We start from the raw sequence: 13900 nt of genomic DNA on the forward strand, positions 1-13900 counted from the left end.
GAAAGAAAACAAAGAAAAGAGTGATCCACTGCGAGTATGTGTTAAGAAGGGGAAAGAGAGGCATCGAGCTTCTTGGAAAGGTAACAGCAATGGCTTACAGTCAAAGGAAGCTGTTAAACAGTAAATCTGTGGAGCAGTGGGGATCTTCTACTCATTAAGTGAGTCACGTGTTGACAGAAACTTGAGTAAATTTCTGAATTTTTCCAGCTGTGCCAGTTCACCCGTTAGTATTAATATGTAGGAGTTTCTAAAGCAGCGCATTAACGCCATCTATATCAAGTCAACAGAAGAAGTCATGAAAAGGCCAGCGTACAAAGATAAATGTCACAAAGCACAAATTACATAAAATACCTTGCTAAAAAAAAAAAAAAAAAAAAAAAAGAGAGAGAAAGACAAAAAAAAGAAACCGGTTTGTGACCGCCGCTACATTTCAAACATATAATTACTGACACTGACAGACATAAACATTGAAACAGACTCATTTACCCTTTGGAGAGCAGTGGTTAGCGTTCGGGCATACTTTTGACTCGCACCTTGCAATTACACGGTTTCCATGGAGACCAAACAAAAGACACAGCAGACTGTGGTAGGCCCACTTACCTGTGGGGGTCCTTTGACACTGGAAGTATGTACACACATTCCCTCTTGGTGAAAGTGCTTTCTATCCAGGGTTTCTGGGACTGTGGGAAGCAAAAAGAGAAATTGTTGGTGAGACAAACGGCAGTAAAACAGCCCACATGTTTAATTATGTTCGTATTTAATCCGTTCTAGACAAAGTTCAGGTTAAGAGCCCTGAAGATTTGCAACCAACAATATTTTTAGAGCAGCTCTGCTTTGAATATCTTCATATTTCAGTCATATTTGAGTTTAAGGCGCTTTAATTTGAGTATTAAGCTCAAATGTAAAACTTTTAAGATCTTTTAAAGACCATCATGAATGAAATTTAAGACTTGTATAAAGACAGAAAAGTATAAACTACATCCAGCCAACTGGCGATGAATTTGCATTCATTTATGATAGATGCAAAAAAAAAATTGTTAGCTAGGGTATGTTAGCAGCAAGCTAGCAGTAGCCTCAAAAGTCAGAGTGCAGTGAAGGTGTTTGTGTGTGACTCAAACCTTGGCCTGACAGAAATGTCCCATGAAATAATAAAGAAAAAAATACTTAGAATACAAGCGATTAAATAGTGCTACCAAGACTAAATTTAAGACCTGTAATTAACTTACTTGAGGCCAAAAGAAAGTTTTTTTATTGAATTTTGGACAAGTGTCTTAATTTTAAGACATTTTAAGGATGTGTGGACAACCTGTAAAGGTTTGAAGTACAAAAGGGATTGCAGAGTTTCAACAGTGTTCCCTGAATGTAATAAACCACAAATGAAATAAAAGGCCAGGGGGTAACTGTGTGCCTCTAATCCAGGATTTAGACCAGAGTTTGAGGTTTTCAAAGGGCTAATTGATTCTTCAAAACCCAACATATCACAAAATCCGAGACTTGAATTCAGAACGCTAGCTATTTCATGGCAATAAACCAAAGCACAACATTCTGTGCTACAAGTTTTCATATGGCTTCAAGCTAAAAGACTTTTTGATTGAATGCCAGCATGCTTTCATGTTCCACTATGGTGCAGCTCAGAGAAACCCAGCAGCGATTAGCCCCATTAATCCCTCCCAGCACAAGAAGGAAAGTCCCCAAACCCTCACCTGCTTTACAACGAAGCACTTTAACAATTCCTAAAACCTATTAAAAAAGGTCTGAACATTAAGTTACGACCGTCGGCACGCCGTGCAATAAAAAGAGGAGACAAAGACATGTGCCTAGGACGTGACGTGTCAAGTTAAAGCCATGATTGCAAGAATCTGGTAGAAACTTCAGATAAACGGGTGATTTCACCGGTTGACCAATGAGCGGCAGAGTGTGTACCTGGATGTCCTCCTCTTCATCTCTGTGTTTAAGGGCTTTGTACAGGAACATACCAAGGCTCCGTCAGGCATCTCCTGGACAAACCGCTGTCACCGCAACCTCCCCCCCGATTGCTCGATCATCAGCAACGCCTCAAACTCTTCCTCTCAGAACACTGAGCGCATGTTTCCATTCAGGTCTCAAAGTCTACAGGGCCACGGTAAGCGTACAGATCCGGCCTTGGTTAAAAGTTGAGTGATCAGCAAGAGGCTGCTGCCTCCAAACTCCATCCACTCTTAATCTGTAAGACGCCACTCGGGGGGGCAGATGAATGTGTCGGAGACAAACTAGATATTATGCTAAAGCTGGGGAGAAAGAAGTGAGAGAGGAGGGGTTGGGGTGTGGGAGAGGATTAGTGGAAGGGCAGAGGCCTCAGTGATATATACCTTGTTGTCTACTGATGACACCGCCTACGGGTGATTCATTCAGCAGATACAAAACCTCTCCCAATAAACCAGGGCCTGCCCAAGAGTCCTTGTGTTCTAATTACCCAGAGAACCCCTGCATTGCTTTTAATTAAGACACAATGAAGACACGGAATAAAGATCTGGGAGTTTGTTTTCTTGAAGACTGTCGTATAAGACAGGAAATGGACAAAGAGGGGAATTGTCAACTTGTTGGGAGCTGACCGGTGACTGGATGATCAAAAACTCAAAAACAAGGGGTGGACCTATAAACCGGCTTCAATTTCCTTACTTTTGGGAGATCTGTGATTATTAATTTTAATTAGGAACACTTGATTGAGAAACCAATCTCGTCTACCTCCACAAGTGTCTGAAAATAAAAAAAAAATAATGATGATAATTAAAAAATAAAATCAACCATTGTCCTCTTTTGTTCTGCTTTGAGAAAAACTGACAGACACGCCTACCAAATAACATCTTCATGTAGACCTGTCATCATAAATTTTGTAGGTGATAAATTGTCTTAGCAGTTATTGCAATAATTTATTATTGTTTTGTGACCATTTTTAAGTATTGATAATGTCAGAACAATGCAAGTTCGCGCTCTGAAAAAACAATAAACTTTAATTTTACAAAAACACAACATTGGAACTGGTTGACACTTTAAATATCCAAATTACAAATAATAATAATTATATATATAAAAAGAAAACGAGAAATAAAAACCACACACAACCAAATTCCTAATTAAAATGTTCCATTAAGTGTAAATAAACTTGCTCTTCAATTTTAGAAAGAAGACAATCAAGTTCATTTTAATTGATCATGTCATTAGTTGATTATTGCGACAAGCTTATCTGCATGTACACCATTAACAGTACTCACCCCAACGTTGCTAGCTTACCGACTTTGTTGCTATATTTAGTGACTTTTTTTGACAAAAATCCCCAAAAGAATAAGAAATTGGAATTGGCCAAAACTGGATTTGGCAAATCAGACTTTTTCAAGATCAGCGTTCGGCCAAAAAACAACAATCGCTGCACCTCTATCAAAAAGGCGACATATTTCCACTTGGTGAGCACATCAAGTGCAGCCAGTTTATACAAACTCTCTTTGGTGCAGAAGTTGTTTGTGAATGAAGAGTTCAAATGAGCTCATTTCAGAATCACAAAAACATAAAAAGGAACCAAGTTTTTAATCTGTGGTTCATTCAGGTTGCAGATTTTCTTTTACATCCTATTAAGGATAGAATATTTTATATCAACTACATAAAGTAAAGGTTTCCTAAAGTTAATCATGCTAATCACCAATATAGTATAAGGCTCTTTAGTTGATTTAACACCTCAGGCTATCAAGCACAGACTACAAAATAACTACAACAAAGACACAGACCTAATATTCTGAATACTGAGTGTAGGCGGATCAATGATCAATAAGTAGTGATGAAAACTTTAAAACTGAACATCCAATGCCTCCAAAAAGGCTTTAAACCTAGAAATGAACTTTATTTGGCCCTGGAGGTCATGAACAAGTCAATGTGGGAACTAATTCACTGTGACGAATCCAACATCCTGCTCAACTAGAAGCCAATGTAAAACACATTCAATGATCTGAGAGAATTGTTTTCAGTAAAACACTCCTGATTTCCCCCCCACCTCTCAACACAGACTAGCAAAGAGTTAAAAGGAGGAATAAAGCAGAACTGTGGGCTGCTAACCTGTAACTATGGTACCTGAGAATGTCAGACAACAAAAGAATTAAGCTTTAGAGGCCATGCCAAAAACACACAACACTGGCCGTCTCTTACTTCCTCTTCCTCGCGCCCTCCCTCTTCCTCTCTGCAGCATACAACCCATTGCGTTTCTTCCCATCAGACACAAAATGCATTTTCGTAGTCTCTTCTATATAACAGGAGCAGAATATTGAATATGGATTTCTTTTCCCTCTTCTTCTTTATCTCCTGCCTGTCATCAGCCGTCACCTCAAAACAACAATCTAAAACCTTCACAGCTGAGATCCTCTATGTACCTCCTCCTCGTTTTTACCCATAAAAGTATACCATCAAGACTGAGGTAGCCATTATCCTGAGCCGGCTGCCAAAATACATAGCAAGACGACATCTGGCCTGCCAATTATAATAAGTATAAGAACGAGTGGAAGTGTTGGGGTCAGCGGTTTCATGCGGGTCGAAGTAGAGTTTTCAGAGCAAACGCTGAATTAAAACCCAAGTGAAGCGTTTTTTGTAGCTCTTCCAGCTTTTAGATATTTTACATAAAGATGTATGAGCGCGCTGCTCATGCATGGCTGGAAGCATGGACTCAGAACTGGGGCATCGTTCACGGTACACTGAGCCAAAGCTCTTGCCATGTCTCCTTTCCAATGCACAGCACTTAATTACTTTTATATTAGTTCCTTTTAAATTTAAACTGTAGTTCAAATAATCTGAATAATTCAGATTTTAAAGATTTCTGTCTAAAAGCAGAATTTCCCCCAATGTATTAGAAGGCTTTACTTGTGCCCCAACCAGGCTCAGCATTACTTATTAAATCTTTTTAAAATGTTTGCATTTTTTAACACTTTATAGTTTGTGTTCATGTATTAATCTTCCAATCCTTTGATAACACATGATGATCATTTTCAAATTTCCTGTCAACTTTAAACATTTTTTTAACTCAAAAACCTGGGTGTGCATCAATAAAGGCTGGTGATACACCCCCACAATCCACAATTAAGTGTCTTTTTTTTTCCTAATTAATTTGGAAGGAGGAATAATTCTTGTGCGCCGTGCAGCTTCTACAACAATGCAGCAGGAGCTAAAGGCAGATCTGAAGTGCATTAAATGAAAAGCTGTAACCTGGTATGAAACATTAGAACCAGGGAAGCGTTTCTTCAAAGAACAATATTGTAGATTTATGAATAATGGTATTTATGATCAAATTACTCAATGTCTGACGTTTGCAAGCGTGAGATCAATTATTCATGCAGTCATCTTTTCTAAACGGCCTCCTCTCTTTCAACAAGCCATCCGAGATCTCTACTGTAAAGCAGGATTAGTTGCTGGTTGAGCCGGGTTCAGTTCAGATTGCCAGCATTACTAATCCAAGTCACTTTGTCTCTTGGTTGATAGCAACAATGACATACACACATTAACCAATGGGATCTGATAATCACATTGGTAATACTTTGAAGTGTGAACTTCAATGCTAGAGCTTGTTAAGCCAGAAAATATTATATGCTGAAACTAATCTAAACTAGCGATTATTTTAGTAATCGATTAATCAGACAAAAAAAAAAACCCAACTTTCTACAGATTTTCTATTTAACCATATGTGCCTTTTTAATACAATAGTAGAAAGATATGAAAAATGCATGTAAAATAAATAAATTCCTTTTTTAAATACAAAAAAATAGATACATTTTATTGCCTAAAATGTAATAAGATGGCATCCATTTAGTAAATCTGAACCAGGTGAAGCTAAAACGGAGCCCCTTGAGGAGTTTCGGCTAAAACATATTTACAGACGAAGAGGTTTTTATCTTAAATGTAAAACTGCTTATATTTCTTGGACAGTTTTGGGTTAATTGCTGCTCTAACCATGTTGGGTTTTTTTTTATAGTCTTTATTTGTGTCTAAATACTACAGTTAATGAATTATAAAATTAGTTGACGATTATTTCAATAATCGATTATTCACAATTAATTTGACTAACCGTTTTAAACATGATTAATCATATTAATTACAATTAATTGGATCGATCAAGATAAATGGTTTCAGCCCTAAGTCACTGAAATGGCCTCTGGTGTTCCTGGTTACAATAAATTTTGAGATTGTGCCGGGTATAAACGACATGTCTGCTGACATGTAAATGTTTGAATGTGACTTGTATCAAAGTCTGGAATATAGAGTGCATTCACCTCAAGAGCAGATAAAGACCAAACACTTTAAGGCTTTCTGATTGTGCCTAAATGGGACACATAAATATGCTATATAAACATGTATATAAATAGGCTTCTGTGTATTTGTTTCATTAAAAGAAAATGAATCATTTAATAATCCTCGCCACCTCTTAGTTGTTCCAAGATTTAGTGATATAAAGGAATGTTAAATGGAGGGGAACGAGTTCATTATAGCCTTCAGATAAGATTCCAGGAAGGCCGTGCACACAACTCTGAGCAGTCATGAGACCAAAGTGTGACAGTCCTCTAGCTTTCACACTTGTGCCCCCTGGGCAAAGCTCTGCAGAGTTGCATCCATATTTCTCTGTCAAACCACCTGCAAATGTTAAAAAGGTTGATCTCATGGTGACCTTTACACGTCACTTCTTGAAAATCAAAGAAATACCTTGAAGGATTGGTCAAAAGAATAAAGAGATTCAAAATAGAGCCTGCAGTAGACATAACAGGGTCAGGGTATAACAACCTTGACTGAAAACACGACAAAATAATAGTAAAAAAACAATATACATAGTAATTAATATAAAGTGATGCTTAATTTGATTAAACTGAAAGTAGCTTCAACAGCTTATTGCAATAAATACATTTTATTTTTGCTGTTTTGCCATTTCAAAGAAAAATAACTGCATGTAGCTGATATTAGCTGGATAATTAAGCTACGTTCACAGAGCAGGTCTTGATGCTCAATAGCCTTTTTTTTTTTGCCGAAATGTGATTTTTGATTTATTTTTTGTCCCCAAAGCGACCCGCATGCGCAGAAGACGTCACATAGCAACGCATTGTTTACAGAAGTAACAATGGATGCCACAGTATATGAACCGGGTTTAAAGTTTATCCAGCAATGGGACTCAACAGAATTGTCAAAAAATCCTAACAAGATGAAGAAGCTGACAAGAAAAAAAAGGCAAATCAAATAGAAATGACATTTTGTGGAGCATTACCTGGAACTTTTGTCAAAACAATTTGCTTGGATGTGTAGTGGTGATAAATGGAGATAAGAGATAAGAGTAGTGGAGATAAGAGTGGTGGTGGGACTGTGATGAGCTTCAGTGAAACACACCTCATTCATTAAAATATATATTTTGAGTCGCATTCATTGAATGTAGCCTTAGTTGGTACGTTTGGTCCAAATCCATCCTAGTGTCTTATAATTTTCACACCTCTACTGCCATGCACAACTGGAAATTATCTTCCAACAGCTGAATTTTTCCTTTCTTGTAAGCAACTTAAAAGCGTAGCAGCTTTATTTCAGCCAGCCGACTGGCAGTGCACAGCACGATACTACTTTCTGCTCCATACAAACAGCGAAAAAAAACAACAACAGTAACTTCAGCACTTTCTCTAGCATCGGTTAGTGACTTTAACACATCAAAATAATATTCTGGATTTTATTTGTTGTTGTTGAAATCTCACATTTTTTAAAACAGGTAACTACAATATAAAATGCAACAACACAGGCATTTGGCCATTTTTTTTAATTCAATAAATATTACATATGCCTATCCTATACAAAGCAGCTATTCTCTCAAGACTTTTGAAGACGCCACGCAAGAAAATGAAATCTGAGAAGAAGCTTTTACGGTGCAGAGTGAAGGGAAGCAGACTGGTGCAGATAACAAGTGAGCATGTTATTCATAAAATCAACAAATATCTACAACCATCTTTGAAACCCAATCTATTACCAGAGGAAACGCTCACCAATCTTCTTCTGGGGGAATCCCTTACTGTTGGGTGCTTTTCAGTTGGGTAATTAGAAAACAAACCCAAAAGACCCAAAGCACAGTCACTACTTAGCAGTACAAAATAAAACAAAAAACAAATAGAAGTGCCGCTAAAACAAGGTTTTGCAAGACCGTTGCACACTAAAGCTCAGACTACTTAAGACTTAAACCATCCTTATGGGATTGCACTTGACAAAGAAAAAAAAATAACACTGTGATGATACAATACAAATCACACTGACTTATTTGATGAGACAGGATTAAATCTAATCGTACTGCGGTGGTAATCTCAGGCATATGACCACCACAAAGAGGGTACAGCTAAGGAATGTCAATATGTAAAAAAATAGGCGCAATAGAGGGCTAAAACTTTAACACATTTAACTGTGTGACTCAGGGTTTTTTATTGGCTGACAGCATCTTTTTAAGGTTTCAGCAGTCTATCTTAATTAAAATGTCCCACAGGTTGTTTAAAGGGGTACTAGTTTAGAAAATGTAGGATTTAGAGGCTTGTCATCATTAATAAATAAAAACTTTGGTCCTGAAGTGTAGCAGTGTTTATCAATTTTGTGAAATAATGTGTAAATTTGCACGTTTTAAGAGAAAACACTTCGCATTTTGGGCAATCCCGCTTCAGGTTTAGGTAAAAGTAGTAATCATTTGGCATAGTGTCTCCTCATTCCTCTGGGGGAAAAAAATTTGTATAAACAGGAAGTTGTCGGGGAAAGAGGAGGCTGTGTTTGTCACAGAGACAAAAAGGAAAACTGCTCCAACCCAAACGGATATGTTGAAACAGGTCTTCAGCAGAGACCGCAGCAGGCCTTCCACGGTTCGCTCCATAAAACGCTACAGCAAACGAGCAGGAATGTGTGTATAAAGGCTTTAATTAAAAGCCCGAGATATTAAACGTATCACTGTCTCAGCAGCACTTAAATGTTCCCGACGGCGGCTGAATAAAAAGCACTCAGTTCGGAGAGACTTGGCATCCGCTCAAGCTGGCATTGACTTGTTACTGGCAATGACAGCGTGTCTTGTCCGACATCCGAGACTGCTGGAAGAAATGTTGCTTTAACGAGTGCCAGCTGCTCTGAACTACACGGATTTATACGAGTCGTGTCCGTCGGCCCATGTGGAGAACAAAAGCCATTTCTGTTGCCTCGTAGAGGAGAGCTAACCCCACAAAGCTACCTGGGCGGCTGAAGCTAGTTAGCTAGCGAGCTAGCTACTTAGCCAGCTAACATTTGCAGCGAGTGAGATTTGGGGGGTTTCCTCGTGAGACAGTGGGAGACCTGGGTTTGTTACGTTTAGCTTACGATGTTTTAACACAAAACCAAGACTGTCACCAAATAAACTGCGCCGGGAGCTCCTCCGGTTGTGTCCCTGACAGACAGCATGCATAAGGGGGTAGATGGTGGTGGGGGGGGAGTCCAACTTAAAAGCCCCTATGAGTCACGACAATCTCCTCGCGCCAATTTGCCACCGCCGCAAAACCGAACCGAGACGGCGGACTAACTCAGACGGGCTCACGTACCATTCTCTTCACCGTTGAGACTCAGGAAGAGCTGTGTCGTGGCTTTTATCCATCTATCGGCGTTGCTCTCGGTTAGCCTCGGAATAAAAGCCCGCTGGACGCTGGAGAGATCCGCTTCGGCTGCAGCTCCAACGGAAGGTTGCTTTTTCATAATTGAGCGACTCCAGACTGACGCAGCGTAACGAGCCGGCTGAGTCAGCCAGCCCAGAGCTTCACGTGACCGGGCGGAGCCAGCCGCCACATGTGCGCTTTGTTTTAGTTCCTGCTCAACGCAGACAGCAAGCAGGAAGATCTATTGTTTCCATCTATGTTCGTAAAATGCGGTGTTTATTACAACTGTGCCCAACTGTAAAACGATAGAAGCATTTCAGACTTCTTTTTTTCCCTGATGGATAAAAACACTATCTTTTTTTAGATCCACCAATCAATTAGGGAGCATGAATATCCGAATATGACAGGAATATATTATGGGCTTTTTTATAAGCGTCTCGTGGGGCTTTCGTAAATGACAACGACAAAAGATATCTCTAAATAAATCATTAATTACTGCGTGAACAATTTATCATTTTATAGTTTCGTCTGAGGTAATTAATTATACAACCTTCAACTAATCTGAAACCACACTGACTTAACTCTAATCAGGAACAATCTGATTGTTACAGGAAACATCGATATGTTTTATATAATCAAAACATTGATGATATAACGCAGGACAGAAAGTATACCTTTACATATGTGGAAATAGATGGCCTTTAATTTGTCTTCTACATTTTTTCACCCTTTGTACAATTGCACAACTATTACATATTTAGGAGTGTCACAAATTTTCACATCCAGCCAGAAGTTTTTATTTTTTTCAAAATAGCTCCAGCTCAGTCAGAGTAAATTTGTAACACCTGTGAACCTCAAATCCTTCCACAAATTCTTTATTTAGGGGGATCCAAGTAAAGGGTGGTGAAACACATGACCACCACACTTTTCAGATCTATCTGCTACTTTCTGCTGGAAAAGTCTAACGAAATGCAAACAAGTGTGTGAGTGTAACATGATAAACCGCAAAAAGCTTTAGGGTTGTGAATGCTTCATTCGTATATATCCACATTATGACACAATAAAATCCATTCGTTTACTCTGTGGCTCTGCAAAAATGTTCGAAAATCCTTCCCTCTTTGTTGTGCCCAGCATACAAGAAATGTTTCAAAGATAATAAAATTTGAATGTTTAGGGGGGAAAAAAAACCACACAGACACACACAGAGGAATATTAAGTAGTTTCTTTATTATAAGGCAAAGAAAAAAGTCTTATCATACAAAAAAGATTATACAGAAAACCCAGTTATCAAACTTATATTATTCTGCAGGTAGACGTTATTTAAACCCCCCTCTTTCTGTCAAGCCAGATTCTATAAAGTGCTTTCTAATTTCATTTACCGCCGAGGCAAAGTCTTCGCTGATTTCTGCTAGTGAACATAACAGACCTCTCAGGCACTACAAGACGTTTCAATTACTCCAACATCTCCTCTGGCTCGATCCAGTAGTTCCCAAGCTCCTGATCAAGTCAGTAAAAGTGATTCTAAGTTGTCAGAAAAGTCAGAATAGATATGATGTGTTCCCTTGTGATGCAAATGTGAAATAAAAAAAAATAAAATAAAAACAACCATAGTAAAAAAAGAAAGAAAGAAAAAAGTGAATCCAGCAGTCGGAGTTCAGCAGCTTTCCCCTATGGCCCGGTCAGTTCTTCCCTCTAAAATAAAAGGTAAAAAAAACAACAACAAAAACAAAAAGCAAAATGGACAAAGGGTGTTAATTTATTTCAAGTGTTCAATGGTCTCATACTGATCAGTGCGAAAACTGTAGATCCAAAAGCAGGCAAGCAGAAAATCTTAGCATTGCCTCCTAACCCATCCAAACTCCATGCAAAAGCTCTCCAACACTAACCGCAAGCAACAGCATGCAAAAAGGCCGAATGAATATCAAGTCATTATTATCCCTGTTGATTGGAAAAGACGAATGAATGCGGGAGATGAGGAAGACGAGTAGCTACACAAAATAATGCAGAAACAAAGAGATGAAGTTAACAAGCTGTTCCAGGGCCACAACTTTTGTTTAGTCCGCATCAAAGTGTTTGTTGGCTTTTCATCTGAATAGTTTTTTTGTTTTTTTTTGTCATATGGAGACACCTGGTGGTCAGTTTGTGGAAAACACTTTGATGACCCAAATGGCAGATTTCATTTGTTGGGATTTGTGTCTCAGCGAGACGCTGACCCTGGAAATCAGGAGATAGAAGAAGGGAAGGGAGGGGAATAGAAAATAAAGGCAAGCTTGTAAGAGGTGATGAGTGGTAAGAAGCAACACTAATGAGAGGAAATACGTAAAAGAAGGGATCTGGGTCGGAGAGGAGCACACCTGGCAGCAAAGGTTCCCTGGGTGAATCCAAAACCTGCTGGAAATTAATCAAAGACAGAATCACATCTTGCTTCTGCTCCCCCCTCTCTCTCTCTCTCTCACACACACACACACAAACACAAACAAACAACCAAATGCCACTTTACCAGCCTGTCACAATGAGCAATTAATCAATTAATAAAAATCAGCTTGATAATTTCTATTCTAATGACTAACATTTTTTGCAGGGCAATTTTGTTTGCAGAGATTTCATAAGCGGTTTTATTTATTTATGGTTTTGCTTGTCTGTGGTTTTCATTTACATTTTACCGGTTTTGGTTGCTGAGTTTTATTTTGGATATTTCTTCGAGAAGGCGGGTTTTAGTTTTTACGCTGTGATCAAAATAGCGCTTGAAAATGTTCGCAAAAGAGCAACAACATTGTTTATCACAACGTGGCCAGTCCAAGAACACATTTTGCTGGACGATAAATTGTCCCAGAAGTCATTGCGATAAACGATAATATTGCCGTTTTGAGACCATTTTCAAGAAATATAATAGTAATGGTTTAATAACGCAAAAACACGTTCTCAACCACGTTCATTAGAAATGTTCATTATACTTCTAATGAACATTTAACACTGGAACTGGGAGATATTTTAAATATTGAAAATAAATAAACAAAACAACAGAGACGACAAATAAAAGGAACTATGAAGTGTCTGTAAGAAAAACTAGTCTTCAAAAAGAAGCAGACAGGCGAGTTGAGACTCAGACTGAAAACCTTTATTGTCCAGCTTTGGGTAGAAAGAGAGTGAAAAGAGAAAAACGTTAAATCATTTTAATTGATCATGCAATTAACTGATTAACTGTTTATTGCGGCAGGCCTAATCGCAATAATTACTGGGACTGTTTATGGTCCGGCATAATTTGTTATCATGACAGGCCTAATCACGAGCCATGCTGGAATTATAATGGGATTAACATTTATAACAATGGATTACATTTTTTATTTTTTTTTTATGTAGATGCCTGAAACTGAGCTTTGAGGAAAAGTTAGTTTTACACCAAAACAGGCAACACCTATCACCTCAGCTGAGGAGAATAAACGAAAAACCGTCAACAGGGGCGACGAAAAAGCTCAAACAACAGACTCAAATTATTAGCTTTACAATCGTCCTAATAATGCTACAGCAGTTAGCCAGTTGTTGTAGCTTCAGGGAATGGCTTGGAACACAAGTTTCCAACCCAAAATGGCCACCCGTTAAAATATCTGAAATACCTCTGCTAACAGAACTGTGTGAGGAGAAATTCTACTGTTTGTCTAAAAGCAAACACGGATCGATAACAACGCAGTCTGAGAGGAGCTTGCAAGAGAACACGTTGTTATCGCAGGTATGCAGCACCTTGGTAAAGGCAAATAGTAAAGCGACGCCGACCTGCAAATAGAAAGCTGCTTGCTTCAGGGAAATTTTTATGCAAAAGCTGCTTTGAAACTGAAGCACAGCACCGCTGTCCATTTATGTTAGGCAACGCAGTCCTGTTTTGCAGCATTGAGCATATAGTGCTTTACAAAAGCATACCTCTGATCCAATTTTCCTCATGATAAGGAGAAACTTTAAGGGGATTTAGTGGGACATTATGATAAAGACACAAAGCACTGGGTAATTTGTAAAGTGGACGGAAAAACAAGACATTGAAAGACATTACTCTGTTTTTATTTGGAAAAGAAATATTTGAAATTTAAAGGTGCAGAGATTGCTATTTTTTTATTTTTAATTTTTTTGGGCTAATCATCGATTTTAATTTTGACCACTTAAAAAAATGAAGAAAAAAATGAGGGGAAATTATTATTTTTTTGGATTTTGTTGTAGTCTGTAAAATGAAAGCGGATCAGGCTAAAATTAGCGTAGTAGAAGAATTGGAAATAAAATCATGTTCAGTC

At 38.3% G+C, this 13900-nt stretch overlaps 1 protein-coding gene and 1 long non-coding RNA gene across 5 annotated transcripts in view; both read right to left on the reverse strand.

Moving 5' to 3' along the window:
- The window catches only part of trpm7 (transient receptor potential cation channel, subfamily M, member 7), a 42088-nt gene extending 32316 nt beyond the window's left edge, over nt 1–9772 (reverse strand). For 2 of the 4 annotated variants that reach the window (XR_006368679.1, XM_044096905.1), the window contains exons 1-2: nt 9573–9772; nt 601–680 (exon numbers count right to left, since the gene is read on the reverse strand). Coding sequence is in view for 3 of the 4 variants with exons in the window: in XM_044096905.1 (XP_043952840.1) it covers nt 601–680; nt 9573–9575 (83 nt within the window). In the remaining variant the exon portion in view is untranslated. The remainder of the gene's footprint in view (nt 1–600; nt 681–9572) is intronic. The other 2 variants (XM_044096881.1, XM_044096891.1) reach the window with 2 other exon arrangements.
- A 1058-nt stretch (nt 9773–10830) lies between these two features.
- LOC122845709 lies at nt 10831–13884 on the reverse strand. Its single transcript, XR_006373109.1, has 2 exons — nt 11978–13884; nt 10831–11315 (listed from the first exon to the last, which is right to left on the reverse strand). It is a non-coding gene; the product is annotated as an uncharacterized LOC122845709 (long non-coding RNA).
- Between the last annotated feature and the right edge of the window lie 16 nt (nt 13885–13900).

This window comes from Gambusia affinis, linkage group LG02, assembly GCF_019740435.1.
Source record: "Gambusia affinis linkage group LG02, SWU_Gaff_1.0, whole genome shotgun sequence".
NCBI lineage: Eukaryota > Metazoa > Chordata > Actinopteri > Cyprinodontiformes > Poeciliidae > Gambusia > Gambusia affinis.